The 17,134-nt window shown below is 39.8% G+C and overlaps 1 protein-coding gene across 5 annotated transcripts in view; it reads left to right on the top strand.

Annotated features, from left to right (window-relative positions):
* Positions 1–16,731, top strand: part of kibra (WW and C2 domain containing protein kibra) — a 42,864-nt gene extending 26,133 nt beyond the window's left edge. For 4 of the 5 annotated variants that reach the window (XM_069127064.1, XM_069127062.1, XM_069127060.1 and 1 more), the window contains 9 exons: positions 8,487–8,595; positions 9,003–9,162; positions 9,321–10,847; positions 11,128–11,214; positions 11,703–11,892; positions 12,411–12,872; positions 12,999–13,214; positions 13,324–13,802; positions 14,043–16,731. In XM_069127064.1, the coding sequence (XP_068983165.1) occupies positions 8,487–8,595; positions 9,003–9,162; positions 9,321–10,847; positions 11,128–11,214; positions 11,703–11,892; positions 12,411–12,872; positions 12,999–13,214; positions 13,324–13,802; positions 14,043–14,508 (3,696 nt within the window). In that variant the 3' untranslated portion in view covers positions 14,509–16,731. Of the gene's footprint in view, positions 1–5,897; positions 7,483–8,486; positions 8,596–9,002; positions 9,163–9,320; positions 10,848–11,127; positions 11,215–11,702; positions 11,893–12,410; positions 12,873–12,998; positions 13,215–13,323; positions 13,803–14,042 lie in introns of those variants that run through there. The other variant, XM_069127063.1, reaches the window with a different exon arrangement.
* Positions 16,732–17,134: the final 403 nt, after the last annotated feature.

Raw genomic sequence — 17,134 nt, 5'->3', positions numbered from 1 at the left:
AGTAGGATTCTTCTGGTGTCTAATTTGGTGGGGCGCTACAATACAACGCAAACCGGAATTATTGTGACGGTATCAATCATTTCGTTATCGTGACATCGAAACAAACACACAAATATGTTTTACATCGCACGGCAGTACGCACGATTTGATTCTGTATAGGTCTCCTCGACGAGCCACTTCGTTTAATCGCGGAAAATCTCACGATTAAATCATAATAATTGATTGTCTGTTCGAGTGTTAATCGTTCTATGAATTAAAACTGGAGATAAGGAAAGGAATTTATCTGTAATTTTTCATTTTTCATTTTTGCCTACTATTATTAAAAGATGAAATTATGGAAGACGGAATTATAGCGTTACAATACAATATTTTAATTTATAGATTACTTGTACACGTACGTGTACATTCATTCAAACAACGTATACATATTTATGAACTCGTTGAGTTTCAACCGTTTCTTTTTAATACTCCGAGAATGCATTGTTAACACTTGTCGTTTTAATTCATTGAGAATAATTATCAAAGAGTAACAAAAAGAAAGCGATGATTCAAAGATCAAAGTTCTTATATATATACGTACACACATGCATAGTATATACAAATGAAAAATGGTTTCGAAGTAAGTTATACGTAAATATTGTAAGGTCTAAAAGCATGAAATAAAAGAGGAAGATTTCTCAAGGAACTTATATGATAAAGATTTAATATTTCTAAAAATATTCAGATTGTCTTACGATTACGTAAATTCACAAGGTTTTGTATTCATTTTTAAATTAGAGATAACTGATTGAATATTTGATATATATATATGTATACATATATAGCGATAGTGATATACGATTTAGTCGTATATCTAAAATATGACTTTGAGCACGTGTGAAGTTGCAGATTGTGGCGACTTCTATTGGTGAGATTGCGTACTGCACGTACAGTTGCTGGTCCTATATGAGCTGGTATACAAGTTAATTCCGCGCATAATTCTCACATTCCAAAAAAGATTCTTCGATGGAATTTGAAAGTATTTCTTTCGTTTGATGTTTCGAACAATCTCGATATCAATAACGATTTTTGTAATAGAGTGCACAAACAATGATATAAACGTGGATATATACAAGTAGGTATTTTGTTACTAAATCATTACTTAAAACAACTTCAATAATATCTTTATTTATTATAATGGAATTATGTGTGTGTGTATCTGTATCATATCCATGATGATTGTATAACGAGCAGAGTTCAACAATTCTTATACGAAAGTAATTAGGATCGTTTTATTAACCATTAATGTGAAAACAACTCTTAGCTTTAGAACTCATAGTCAATCTAAATATATGCGCAATTATAATTCCATTTGCGAGATTGATAAGAGGGAGACGAAATAGTCAGGAAGGAGGAATGAAAGATGACGCATTGAAAGTAAGAAAAGAGGAAATTGACGGAAGGAGAGGAATGCCCGAAAGGGTGTAGCGGGTCACGTGTGTATAGTCGGTCCCTTGCATTAGCCGTGGATCCTCCTTTTTCTTTTCTTCCTTCCCTTCTTCTCTCTTTCTCTCGGGAGCCACGTGCGCCCCAAGAAATTCCTCTTTTGTATCCTTCAGCCTTTGTTCGGCAACAGCTGTCCGGCCGAAGAAATGCTTTTCTCCATCGTCAGTCTGCTTACTGCTGATTCTTTTCCCTCTCTGTTCGCTACCACGTCTAAGTATGAATTAAATTATCGATTCTCTGCCTTCTTTTGTCGATTCGTACGAAGAAGAGATTAAGAACCACGGTTTAACGCGAGAACGTCAACTAACCATTTAAATTGTGTCGATATTTCCTTCGTAATCATTAATTCGTAAATTGTCTGTTTTTAGAGACAGATTATTACTTGTTATTATAAATATGTAATTGTATTTGTTCAAGAAATATTTGAGGAATGCAGTTAAACTTGAAGAGCCCAATTTCATAAATATTTTAATTTTAGGTATTTCTAACCAATCAGCCCCCAAAGACTATTTCTTTTTTATCAATTTTCGAGTAACATTTCACAAGCATTAACTTGTTGTTATTAAGGTAACAAGGATTAAAAAGAAGACAGAATGAAATTTACTAAATGTTATGAAAATGCGGTTTTTTCAGAAAGAGACAGAGAGAGAAGTTGTCACAAATTCCATTTCCTTCCATGGAATGCGGCTCACCATTCCCCTCTACATCATTCCATTCCGACGGCAATGTTTAAAAGTACATCGAATCATGATTCTCTCTACCCCCGTAATTTCCTCATAAATCATCTCGAAAATTCCCGAAGGAAACGGTTCTGCATCCGTGCCCTTAACATTCGCCGGAAGACGTTGCTTTCGAAATTTGCCGCGGTTGCGTATTCAGAAGAAAATGCCACGAATGCGTCCAATTACAAAACACCGCAGGCATTCCTGAACAGATCCGTACGCATAGTGGCCCGACACTGGCTCCGCGCGGCTCTCTGCTATCTATCCCTCTTTCTTCGTTCCTCCTCCGATGGTATGAGCGTCGGAGAGTAGTTGGCGCACTATAAAAGGGGGCCCTTCGCTCGGAGCGGGGCCCCGCGGATCGGCGTGCAGCGTTCAGATAAATATGCGGGAGGGGCCGGAATTCCTCACTCGGCTGCATTCCAATCGCTCTTCCTCCTCCGCCATCTCACCACTACCACACACACAAACACCTCCCCGTCATCGTTATTTGCAGCCTCCGTCGCACACTAACTCTGTCCCGGCCACGCAGCAACAGAACAACCTAGCGATCCCAGTATGTAATACCAACGAATACCAGTACCGCCGGTGACAATAACAATAACCACGCGTGTCCATAATAACCTTCTGAATACCCTGACAATGAGTGTATATACGAAGGAGTTGAGGTTAGCTTGGATTAGGTTAGATTAGATGCTTCTTTTCGTGACTTTTGTAATCTGCTTTGTTTCCTTACGGCTGAAGTGGAGCGATATTTTTGGTAATAAGGATGTCCCGCTATTATTAACAACAGGCGTTGTATTTATATCTCACGGTGAATTTGCTTAGGATCTTGCAACATCGTAGGGCAAAATTTGTTATTTAAATTCGTAAATGAATTTTTATGACAAAGAATAAATTCAAAATTGATATATATATATTGATATATTGATATATATATATATATATTATAAATATTGATATATATATATATATATATATATATATATATATATATATCAATTTTGAATTTATTCTTTATATTCGGGTATATATATATATATATACCCGATGCAAAGCAACAGTATTGACAACAATTCGTCAATTCGCATGCAAGTATGCGTTACTGTTGTTCGTCGTTTATGGACTGTCTTTATTTTCTCCCTTCTCTCATAATTTTTGCGTCCCTTCCTCGTGTACTAAAAAGGTAGATTCTTTTCTGGCTTTTACAGCTTCTATAAACGTGTGTATATGTACTCGAGTACCGACGTAGAACTCACGAGTACGTGCAAACGGTTTCGCAGGAATTATTATTGTAGGTGGTGGATCTTCCATTAAAATGCATATACAGGACCTCTAATACGAAGGCTGACCCTTTTGGTCGAAGATATCGCTCCTTCTGCAGCGCTGGCATTCCTTACCAATATTTCTCGAAGAGGAATTCCTTAATGATACACGAGTGCTGCGTGCTTCGTGCTTGCTGCTTCGTTCTTCGCTCCCTTCTGTTGGTACACGTGCGTGATTTGCGGCCTAGAGTCAGGTCTCGATGGAGAAAGTGTTTATTCGGTTTCCTGTCATACTCGTCTGGGATTTTTTCTCCATCGCTAAAATTGACATATGACAAATCGCGTACAAGGTCACGTTGTACTTTCGAGCTATTTTAAAGATGCATAACACATTGTGTAACATATAGACCACCTGCATGGTCCTGTAAAAGTAATCCAATATGTTCTAGAGCGGCGTTTTTAAATGACATTATAAACCTGATATTTTTATTGAATATTTATATTTAGAAACATCAATATTTATACTTGTATATACAGATTGTTCGTGCTATTATTTTCTGACAATGAAAACTTTTTTCTAAATGGTAAATCTTCGAAATGATAAGAGACCGAGTTTTAAGACCTTTTTCCATACTTAATCCTACTAATCATCGACTACTACTCTACTACATCTACTACTACTACTAGGCATCGACTAATTAAAAATATTTTTCATGGATTTTCCGCAATAGCAAAACGTATTCGACGTATCAAAGAAGAAAGTACCACAGAAAGCATTGAAAAGAGCTCTGTTCGTAAATCCAGAAAGTCCACATAGCATCTTACAACAGTCCTATGTAAATGAACAGGAGGTGACCTCCGCTCATAAAACGACGTTAACGGAGAATAATGTATCTCTCCGACCCATAATATCCGAATAACGTAACACATGTCAGTCGAGAGACATTCCAATTGACTTATGGAACGTCTCTAACCGGAATTCGTTCGGAACGAAAGAAGATTCCCGCGTCGCGTCGCGACGGACATGTCCAGCGGAGCGTGGCGTAAAAAGTCAGCTAAAGCGGAAGAGATTTCGGGATGTGCTATGCCGGGAGGACGAAGAGGAAGCGACTCGAGAGATCTTTCGAGGGAGAAAAAGGAATGATAGATACGTAAGGGAGATGCAAGCATCGAGGTAAGAAGAGCTGCGCCTCGTGGAGGTGGAGAACGAGCGATGGAGGAGGAGGAGGTGGAGGTGGAGGAGGGGAAAAATAAGAGGCTCTTTCCGCGAGGCGAGCGAACCGGCTCGTACTCGATAGCATCTGCGGAGCCTCCGACAATAATAGTGTGGACCGAGAAATATGCGCGCGGGGCCCGAGCCCTGTGAATCCTTCGGCGGTTTTGGGGTGGTGAGGTGGTGTACGGAGGCAAAGCTCGCCTGGTGGGGCGAAATTCTCCGATGCGTAGTGATGGGATCGATCCGGTGCTTGTAATTCCCGAACAACTCGTCCTATTGATCTTTCCCTTGCTCACCATTCGCGTGTCGCTACTTTCATAAAAAATTGTGAAATTTTCGTAATGCAGAGTGACCATGTTTTACAGAGACGATATTTTCGTGCAAATTGATCCCACGAATATAGAATAGAAAAATATGTCCTGAAACGCGAGCTTTCTAATTACTTTACAGGAAGATAGTCCATTCCGTTTCTTGCGAAGGCATTTTTTTTGTAAAAATGTTTGCTTTTATACAAATACTTAAGTTATCACTTTAGTGGAAACTACACGAGAAAGAAGAAAAATAGTTTGCAAAAAAACTTGGAATAATTACCTGGAATTCGTAAAATGTGCATAATTTGGACGAATATAAAATTGAATTAATGTTACGAAAGTATAATAGGCATGGATTATCGATCAGCGATGGTAATGAAATAAATCGATAAGATGTTCAAAGGCAGGAGAATTGGTCCCATCACTACTGGTACGGAACGGGCCTTCTGACGGAGAGGGGACATACACCAAGGTCCACCGGGCCTGTTCTTAGATGATCAGAGACACGGCTGATGGGCCAGTAGTGGCCCCAGAAATTCCAACAAGGACGAGGCATAATGCGCGACTCAAGGTCGGTTCTACTACCGACCAGAGAGTCCGAGATGGGACCACGTTCAGCAGGGTCGTACTGTGACCTCGTCAGGCCTTCCTTCCCCTCCTCTCCCGGTTCTCGGGCCCCTACTCCATCCCTGCTGTCGTCCCTTACAGGCTGGGCTCCGCCAGCGACAGGATCGTGCGCTCGCCCCGCGGCGCCCTGCATATCAGGCCCCTGCATACCACCACGACATTCCGCATCGCTGAAAAAAATGTACGTCCTCCGGGGGTCGATGACGAATGCTACGGTGAAATTCTAGACGCGACCTCGTCGACGATTCGTCGTTCGGCTATTCCACGAAACTATTCCGTCGAGTATACTAGTTGTGTACGTGCGCGGAAACGAAATTAACGGTTCTTCTTCGTTGAACGTCGATCGGTGTTTTTCTCCTCTGTAATGGATATTTTGGAAAATGGAAGTATGGAAAATATTTGACGAGGAAATATAGGTCAAGAAAATTTCTATCAACGAAAGAATTTTTAGTTTAATGGAACTTTCGAGAGGAAGAGATGGAGGATCATTGAAGATGAGAAGGCCTAGGGAAGGAGCAAAATTTCGACACGCGATATCGTAAATATTCATGGTGCGTGAGCGAACGCAGCACGTGTGTGTACGTTCTAGTATCAATTAGATTCACCAGGAACGAATACCGCATGAAATGCATGGTATCTGAAAGGAAGAGGTAAAGTGGGGGATGCGGAGAACGAAGAAGGTAGAAATTGTTGGGTAGCGAAAAGAAGAAAGAAATAGAGGGAGGATAGGAAAAGCAGATTGGGAGTGGGGGGCGCAAGGGCTCGATTGCGACGGTCCTGCCGGGCCTCATCCTGAGGCCCGCCTTTTTACACCGGCTAAGAAAGAGCCGCTTGAGGCCACCGTGGTTGAAGCGAGATAAATGAAAAGACTATGGAAGGAGCAGACGGAAAGTGAGGAGAGGAGGAACGCCTATACGGAGATTGAGAGAGGTAGGCTCCGCGCGTGTATGTGTGCTCGAGTGAGAAAGAGGCAGAGATCGAAGGATTAAACGGAAGAAGAGAAGGAGGAGGAGAGAAATAAAAGAGTAAAAAGGAAGGATGTTGGATAGGATGGTAGGGAGAAGGGTGGTAGGTAAAAGCAGGATGGAAACGAGAAGGGAAGGAGAGAATCGACCGGGTGGTGCAAGAAGCGAAGGAAGAGAAGGCAAAAAGGAGGAAAAAAGGTGGGATCCCTTAAAAATTGAGACCCACAGAGGTGGGGATCGGAATTTCGGGCCCCGTAAACCGGCCAGTCTCGAGGAGGCCTTCGCGAAGATGAGGTGAAGAGAAGAGAAGATAGACATCCGACGGGATAGAAGAAGAAGAAGGAGAACGAGAAGGAGAAGAAGAAGAAGAAGAAGAAGAAGAGGAAGGCGAGGGCGAAGAGGAAAACGACGAGGAAGAAAAAGGCGGAGAAGAAGGAAAGGAAGAAGAGTATATCGGAGAGGAAAGAAAGAGACGGTAACGATCACGACGTTTACGACGACCACGACGACGAAGAAGACGAAGAAGACGAAGAAGAAGAAGAAGAAGAGGAACCGTGCCTAGTCTACTGTGTACCCGGCATGGACCGTCAGTACACACTCTGCGTACTCGTACCGGCGCACCAGTACCGCACCTACGTAAACAATTACCATCAGCAGGCGCATCATCAGCGACTGCAACAACACCAACGCCAGCAATATTCAGAGCAGCAACGTTCCTGCAAACAGCCTTATCAACAGGAGCAAATTTACGAGAACGTCGTGTCCCAATATCGAATGAGAATGTGCTACCACAACGACTACGAGAACGACGAGCAGATACAGAGGTTCTATTGGGAGCAGTGCTACAAACGTGATGACACCGACGCCACCGCATACTATTACTGTGAATACGTAAGGACTCTTCCAGGATTTTCGCGTATCTCGTGCGTTACTCTGATCTCTTGGAATCCGTTGAAGTGTAATTCCACGTCCGGCGTATCATCGTCAACGACTTTGTCATCGATCAGTGTTTTCCTTTTCATACCTCTGCTATCTAATGTCTCATATTTCGTTCAAATATCTCTCTGTCTCTCCGATCTCACGTGTCTCTAATATCAAGATACGATCCGCTGATAACATCGAATAGAAATTTCGAATCATTCACTGTTTCTTTCTTTCGTATTTACACGTCGACTAAGAGAAAAAGAGAGAAAGAGAGAGGCCTCGAAAACGAACGGTAATTGGAAGTACCGGAGCTCGCTTCGAGAACTCTTTTCGAGAATAGCAAAAGTGCGAAATTCCATAGAAACGCGACACGAGAGAGAAACGGAACGAGAAACGTTGCCGTGAATTCCGAATGTTTCTCTCGCTATACCGATCGACTACGTTCTTTTATTTCCTTCTGTTTTACGACGTTGAACCTGCGGAACAATCCGAACTGCAGGATCGTCCGGCATTCTTAGCACTACGTAAATCATGTGTAATGGTATTTCCTTGTTTGAAAATCGAAAGAATGCTGCCGCAGGCAGTTGCGTGGCTTCTATCGGATTTCGATGCGTGATCGAGCTAAAAACGTGAAACGACGTGCTATTCCCAACGTTACTTTTAACCGCAGAATTCTTTCTGTTAAGTGTTTCCTAAGTGCTATTTGCGCATTTGCAATTTAGCTTACCCGAGAATCTGCATCGATTATTCGATTGTTTGCTTCTATTAATAAAATCGACTGTATGTTTAAAATAGACTCAATGATCGAAAGTCGAAATGATCGAACGATCAAACGAATACTTCAGTGTGGATGCGGTTGGATGTTTGGATCTCGTGACTTTTATAAATTTATGATAGGAATTTTTTTCTTTATTATTTCGAAAGAACGATGGATCTTAATTTTAACAATGTCGTTTGCAACTGTGTTACAGGCGAAAAAGGAGATCTACGATGTGAAGCAACAGAGGTTATGTCTGGCCCAGGATGAGTACAATCACCTCAACAACGCTTTAACGACGCTCGGTGCTTCGCGTACAAGTTGTGAGTACATATTAATATTTATATATTTTCTACAATTTTTTGTTATTCAGAGTACTTCTCAAAGTATAGTTTAGCGTGGAAAGTAATGATTTACTTGGAACTTATGACGCGCTAATCGTTCGTTTCGTTATCTGTGCTGCACAATACCCTCAAATAAATTTATTTTACAATAAAAGTACTTTTATCTATATAGATCGGACGTATTGATCATATTTGGTGCATGTTATTCCTTTACAATTAAATCATTCGTCCAACTAGAATACAGTAAAATTTTGATACCATAGTGATTGAAAAACAATATTTTTTATACTTTTTGATTCAGAGTTCATTGTTATTTTCCACATATAGGGTTAATAAAGAATACATCGAACGAAAAGGTAATGATTGATCATCTATCTCGTCTACAGTGTGCTCCAGTTCAAGTTCATTGAGTACCAAGTACGATCCGGATCTTTTGAAATCCGATGTCGCGCTCGCGAGGAGTCGAGTTTCCCGGCTGAAACGAGAGCTCGAACAGATCCGCGCTGAAATGAACTGTACGCAACGAGGAGTGGACACTCTTGCAAGGTATGTTGTTACTGTCTTCTTTCAAGATTTACATGAGACATCTAGTGGAACTCGTAGAAGTATGGATTTACATAAATATCATTTATAATTTTATCGTAACAGAACGATTAATCTACTAAAGACACGAGTTTCAATGTTTTCTGTTATTTTTGATATAGCGTCGAACAGAAATTGAGCGGACATCATGGCGGTTGTTACAACATCACCGAGGCCCAGGCAATCATGACGGAGCTTCGAAACATTCAGAAATCGCTGAGTTCGGGCGAAAAGGAGAAAGCCGAGTTGATGCAGTCTCTGGCTCAATTGAAGGACGAATTGACGAGACTACAGCTCTGCGAAGGTAGTCCCGAGGCCAGCACTCTTAGCTTACCTCAGGAGAAGCTTAGTACAGCGTCTCAGACTGATCTCTCCGGCGAATTGGTCCCGATCGGTACTCGCCTGGCCGAGATGGCACGAATGAGGTTGCAGTACGACGAAGCAAGGAAAAGGATACAGCATATACAACAACAATTGGCGGATCTCGAGGAAAAAGTAACTCCTGGTCAGACAGAAAGCGATAAGGACAAGTTGTTGCTGTTCCAAGAGAAAGAACAGTTGCTTCGAGAGTTAAGGAGTATCACTCCGCGTACGAGAACGCAACAAGATATGAAGAAGATCCAGAGTGAAATCCGTCGCCTCGAGCAGGATCTAAACAACGCGCTTGAATTGTCGAACAAGACGATTACAGATCGCGTGCGACTGCACGAAGAGAAGCAACTGCTGTTGCAACAGTTGAGGGACGCTTTACGCTCGATGGCGATGCTCGAGGGTCAATTGAAGACTCTCAGTGCGAGCACGCTCTCGGTGAGCAGCAGTTCCAGTCTTGGAAGCCTTAGCACGACCAGTAGCAAGGGTTCGCTTAGCTCTGGATTGAGCTTCACTGATATTTACGGCGGTCCTCAGTGTCTGGGCCCTGTCAGCTCTCAACAGGAGCGACCAGTCGACATGGTTGATCTACATAGACGCGTAGAAAGATTGCTCAGAGGATCGGAGCAGAATAATCTCGTCAGTACGCCTTCTCCTGGTCGATCGCAGCCAAGTTTGTCGCCAAGATCGAGTCTCTCCAGCGTCAGTCCACCGGTCTCACCGCTTTATGAGAATGCCCCGATGGGCCCACCACCTGCGTATGAACACGTAGAGATGCAGAGAAGACAACATCAGAGACCTACAACCTCATCGAATGCTCACTTAGATGGAAATCAGCTAGAGGACCGTTTGGCGGAGCTTAGGCTTACTCAGCAACAAACGTCGTCCCACGAACAATCCTGTGTCGCACCTCAGGATCGTCTTAAGTTGGTCGGTGGTCCACATCCACCCGTCGAATTGCAATCTGGAAATATGTCCCAAGGAAGCGGCCTTGGCAGGCCTGTATGCGTTATGCAGCATCAAATGTCTCCGCAGGAACCACCGCCTCTTTCGCCTATAAGTGAGACACCTCCTCCTACTGGTATTCGTTCGAGAGCTAGCAGTTCTGGTACGAACACCAGGTCCGTCTCGGCTGCTGTTTCCGACGAAAGTGTCGCGGGTGATTCGGGAGTATTCGAGGCTTCTAATCGAAGGAAACTGCCCGGAGCGATTGGCGATGTCAATTCGTTGGCGCTTGGGGAGATGAGCCTGGAGACGGCACAGGTGCAAATTAAGCTTAGGTTGGTTTTATGTTTATATAATTCTGTTTCATAGATTGGAGATCGAAGAGCCATATGAGATATGTAGGCGAAGAATTAGGAAATGTTTGCTTCGTGTTTCTGTGATCTCATTCGTCATCCGTGAGTGAAGTGATAACTTACAGTGACAGTGATTTATGTAACAGACTGGAGGAGTTTTCTCCTTTAAAGGAGTCTAGTCGAAATTAGTTTATATCTCATATGGTTCCTATCTTGTAAAAACAATAACGTAAGTGTTTAACTAAACAATTTATTTGTTTAGATATTCTGTAAGTGACGGTTTGCTCCATGTTGGAATCGAACGTGCCAGAAATTTGGCTGCACTTTTCATACCTAACAACGCACAAGTGTGAGTATTTATCTAACCGTATAACTTTCCTATTATTCAATTATTTGAATTCAATTATAATGCACGTGACTGTCAGAAGAAATAATTTTGTTATATATTTAATGTTAAGATAATTTATTCGGTAACTCTTTTAAAAACAGTAAAACATATTATGATAGTTTTTATGGAGTATTAGGAGAATGGAAAGAACTGGCATAACTTTTTTTAACTATTTTTTTTATTTGAAAGTTGGAAATGTTCTTGGATCCTTCCTTTCTCTTTTTAATCATTATGATATTTCTTTTAATCTGAATAAAAATATAATATAAGAATGTAATTTTTTGATCGTAAAGTATCTTTATGTAAATGTAGCGACATTTTACAAACAAGAAACGTTTTCAACGAGACATAAATATATGCGATATTTAGAGTCACGTTGACGAGCCCGTTAGGATGAAAATGAAAAATGTTGAATAGTAACAGTTGTTTTTTTCCTGTTTGCGCTTTAGATACATAAAGGCTGCATTGCTTCCGATGCAACCGCCCGTTAATCACATGTGTTGTACGAAACCTGTTGTGGATCTGCGCAAACCAACCTTCGGCGAAACATTCCCGATCGCAGTACCACTCAACAAACTGTACACGAAGACATTGCAAGTCAACGTTTGGTGTACGGGTAACGAGTCTGAGGAGTGCTTGGTACGTGTGTCTTCCGGCTCTTTCTTGTTTCTTTCCTTTGAATATCAAGATGGCAATAAAGTATTGAAATCGTTGAATGCTTGTCTAACGTACGATAAGATTCTCATCAGTTGCCAATTTATTGACAATTCAATGGCTTTTATAATGACGTTGAATGCAGCCATAATAAACAAGATATGATCGCGTATACATTTTTTTGTAACGTGATATGCTTTTTACGAACTTAAGGTTCATTTATCTTTAATATGCTAATATCTTTATTTTGTTTATTTCTACTAAACAAGATACAATAAAAAGTACTGTAAATTATAATGGTTTACTTAAATAGCAGACTCTTTTGATAGTAAAATATTAATTTAATGACGTTTGTGTTTATTGTAATATAGGCATTCTCTTGCCTTTGGAGATCAACAATATTAAATTATTATAATTAAGAGATTTAGAATATACCAATTATATTCTTATTTCTAGTCACTGTATTTTTCCAACTGATTAACTTTTTAACCTTTTCATTTCAGGGATCCGCCCAAGTGTCCCTTGCAGACTTTAGTCCAGAATCGCCAAGCGTGAAATGGTACAACATACTTTCCTTTCGCTTCATGCAACCATCCGACAGCCCGAGCACTAGCACCAGCAATAGCAACAGCATTTCCATCAGCGTAGCGAGGCAGGCCAAACACGACAAACAAGAATCAGACTTATCGGTATATCGTGCTGGACAGAATACGAAAGAAGAAAGCAGTGACGAGAGCACGATTATCAGTTCTCAAACGTCGACTCTGACGAGAAATCAGGGATGCGATGAACTGCAAACGGCAATCTCGTTAAGGCTGGAGGAGCTAGCCAATTGCTTGGGAAGTCCTGAAGAAGAGGATGAGAACGATGGAAGTGAAAGCGGAAGTGAGGACAGTGACGAGGAAGGAATCATTGTAGAATTTACGATGGAAGATAATGTTCTGGAGGATGTGTTAGAACATGAGGTAAATAATACTTTAAGATACCTTCTGGTATATAATTTTCTATGGATAGTTGCCATTAAATATTCTCAAAGCATTTGTTGTAAATTGTTTTCTAAATTTGTAAAGTTTCATTATAAATAATTATAGGAGGACGAGGAATTAAACGAAGAAGCAAGACAAACTCAGGACAAAGAAACTAATACTGAGTGCGTTTTCATCCCAGAACAAGGAAAACAGAGGAAACTTTCGGCAGCCGGTGTCGTTTCTAGTGTTATGCACGATGATAAAAACTCGATCGTAATCAAAAGAAGTCAAACGTTTTCACCCAGTGCTGCAGTCAGCAAAAATCACTATATTTGTCGGGTGAGCATTGCTTTCTTTTTTAGAACATTATCTACAATTTTTAGAAATTTGGTCAAGTAGTGTAAAATTTAATTTGATTATTTATTGCAATCGATGTTTCATATTGCAGCTCAATCGAAGCGATAGTGATAGTAGCATGCCACTTTATCGCAGAGGCGGACCATTTCAACGAAATTCGGTAGAAAGACGGTCTCTTCGATGGCGAAGACCTTTGTCCGCTCTCAGTTGTAAAACTGCCTCAAAAAAGTCTACCAATTTACCACCTACTGCTAGAACCTCACTGGATCTTGAATTGGATCTTCAAGCACAGCATGCTAGACTGAACAATCTCCAGGACGAGTTGAGTAGATTGCGAGAATTAAAGCAAAGGTTAGAACAAGCGCGAGAAAAGGGAGACACAGACTTTGCAACGTGGTTGTTAGAGGACCACAAGTTCCAGAACCTGATGGCACAAGCCGAAAGTGGAAAGAACGGCAAAAGTGCCGAGGATAAAAGAGTAGAGAAGATGTTGAAGAAAACTTCGAAAGAAATCTACAAACTACGGAAAACAAAAGCTGGGAAAGGAAAACCTGATATTATTTCGTTCAAGTATGTACATTACTGTTTAATATATAATATCTGAAATTTCTATTTTAAATTGTTAGAAAAAAAAATTATGCGGAATTTCTAGCGTTTAATTAAAATTATTCATCTACCTTTTGACCAATTTTTTAAAACATTAACTTATACCATAAAATGATATTCAATAAAAATATACAATAAATAGTTACATTCACTGGAAATGTTAACTTATGACACTTTTGACATAACTTTAATTTTGCGTTTTAGAGAAAAGATGGCTTTCTTCACACGTGTTAATCTCAATGTTCCTGTACTTCCACCCGAAGATTCATTGTGTGAGAATCCATCGTCACCATCACCATCACTTATTCAGCACAGGAGACACGCCTCGGAACCAATTGCCACTGAATACATGGTTACTAAGCTTGGTGCTCAAGGTGTTTCAAATTTGACCATGCGGTCAAATAGTGTTCCTAGCGGGAATGCGTCCGCGGTGAAGACTGACGGTGCCGCGACCAATAACACGACTACGGTCACGAACGTGATCGAGGACGTTCCGGCGAACAGTACAAATAAATCTGTGAACGTGAAAGGTCGATCTACCGAGGCGAACGTGCATTGTCAAGAAAATGGTCAAGGTAGTGAGAGCCTAAAATCAACCGAAGAAAACGATAGCGAAGAGCCAAGGAGGTACGAATACGTCGTCGACAGAGTTCTCGGTGTCGAGGTGTAACGTTTACACCCATATTTTTGCCAATAGACAAATCGTTCGAATCGTTGGATAATTAATGCGTACCAGTCTGGTGACTTTCAAACGGAAACGGAGGATTGAAAAAAATAACAAGAGAATGTTGTTGTTTCTTTAATTTTTTCGAATTCCAGGTGCCATGCACGATGAGTAAAGAAAAACTAGATGAAGAACGTTTATCGAAAAACATTTGAACGGCATACACATAGTGATGCTAGTGACTAGCATAACTAGTACAACAAATTGAACGATGTTGCTGATATTTGTTATTGTTTTCTTTTTTTAATTATTGATTATCGACAACGCGATGCCTTGAGAGAGTCATTCTAGAAAGACTTTTGAAACGATAGAAAAAAATGCGCGAAACAAGCGCTTTGTACATATGAGAATCGTAAATTATTTAAATGAGATTTTATGCGAGAATTATTTAATTTCAATCGATTCCATCGGGTTCCTCTCTTGTATCCCGGTTCATTATTTTACGTTATATCGCTTTGCTCATTTCCCCTTGCATATTCCCTCTTTAGAGCATACATGGCCCCACCGAGCAGCTGGACTGCAATATTGAAAATGTAATAAACGAAGAAAAAAAAAGTAAAGGGAAAGAGGAAAAAGCTGTCGCCCTGGTTGGCTGAACTCTGCCTCGATTCCATTACTGCCATTTCGTAACGTGTTCGCAATTATAATTTCGGATACTCTTCCTTCCGGCTACATCGAATGATATAATAAGTAAGTGTCTTTTTATTGTATTTTTAGCGATGAGTTGAGTTCAGCTATGTTCCGTTTCAATTAGATTATTCTCACTCGGCTCAAAGCGTGTTGCAAAATGTATTAACGTCGTGAAATTGTTGATCCCTTTATTGATGAACGAGATATAGCGAGGTCATAAAATTAGTCATAGTTGAAAATACATGGTCTTCAAATGTGGAAGCAAAATTTTGAAGAAGAAAGAAGAAGATCTAAGGGGAGAGATAAGGCGCTTGAGCTTTGCCGAAAATGTAAGATGTCAACTTAGAATTAATACTTCCTTTGCAACTGTAGCTTTATTTTTACCAATACAGTGATTATTATGAAATAAAAAACGACGGAGGTTAATACTGCGTAATTTTAATGTATGTCTACTTGATGCTTTAACTTATGACCTCATTATATGACACGGTACATGATATTGATCCAAGCATCTGCATGTACACGTATGTATTTGCGTTAATTCTTTAATATATCCAAATACAGAGTCATTAACATTTTATCGATTGAAAAAATAATTAGGTGTATCAGTAGTACGAATACAGCGATTACTTGAATTTAACTTTAATATTTCTGTACCATTTTTGCGAGTATATCGAGGAACCTGGTAGAAATTGAATTTTCTTGTGGAGGTTAGTAAATGTCTTTGAAACAACAATCATGTAAATAACTTTGTATATACGCATCGACAATCCTGTTTACGCGTCTATAAAATATAAATATATATAGATACAAATTATATACATATATCCATGTATTTACGAGTGCATGCGTGTGGGTCTATATGTTGCAACATATGTTACGCATATACATGTATGTATGTATCTATAGTGCGTATAAGACAGAGAAATTTATGCGATAAATTTGTATGGTCCGAGAATGCATATTTTTATAGTAAAATACGTGCACAACTTGTACAACAGCTTTTATTACTTCTTTGACAACACAGAGGAAGAAACGGAAGTAGTCTGTTCTGTAACAGAATTACGTTTTCGAAGTGCAGGACCTATTACGTATGTATGTATTTAATTAACGTGTTGCATTAACGTATTGTAAACCAATCATTCGACTAGGTGACGTAATGTCTTACGGTGTTGAAATCAAGTATGACAATGATGTCGATGACAAATGTTAAACGATGGGGCGACGATAGTAACTAAATGCGTTTACGATGGACGGTAGCAAAATAAAAAACAACGATAATGCTGTTAATAACGGTATCAATGATAATGGCAATGTAAAGTGGCGGCAATGAGTATAATAGAACATGAAATATGAATCATGGTACTGATATCGATAAGAATAGTAATAACGATAATAATAAGCTCGTAATGAAATATACACATACATAAACACGTACATCCTCCGAGAAACAACCACAATATGACTTGTAAGTAATAATAATGATTTAAATGGTAGTGATTCATATGATAACGATTAAAAGGAAAAAAATACAGTATATATATTCTTGCCATATTATTTTGTATCGTAAATTTTGTTTCTCAGACTTTTAGCGATTAATATACTTCTTTTAACTCCTGAACCGTTTTATGTGACTAACTACAGCAGTGGTGCAATAAAATTATTCTACCATAGTCCGTGTAATACGAAGATTCGACATATTTTCAAATTTGGAATCTGATATGACGCAGCTATTTAAATAGAATCAAATTTCCGTAGAAATATTTTATTCACCATTATATGGAATAGTGAAATAACAGGCATGAATTTTTTATAATTGATATTAACACACTATGTGGTTTATGATTTCCCACCATCTTAAGTTTTATCGAATTACTAAAATTTTGCTGACGTTCGTTTTAGTATATTCATTTTCAAATCAGAAATAGCTAAAAAATGTATT

The sequence above is a fragment of the Bombus flavifrons genome, chromosome 14, assembly GCF_040668555.2.
Source record: "Bombus flavifrons isolate JBK064 chromosome 14, iyBomFlav1_principal, whole genome shotgun sequence".
Taxonomy (NCBI): Eukaryota; Metazoa; Arthropoda; class Insecta; order Hymenoptera; family Apidae; genus Bombus; species Bombus flavifrons.
The sequence above is the reverse complement of the archived record's forward strand: the minus strand, read 5'-3'. Positions and strand labels throughout refer to the sequence as shown.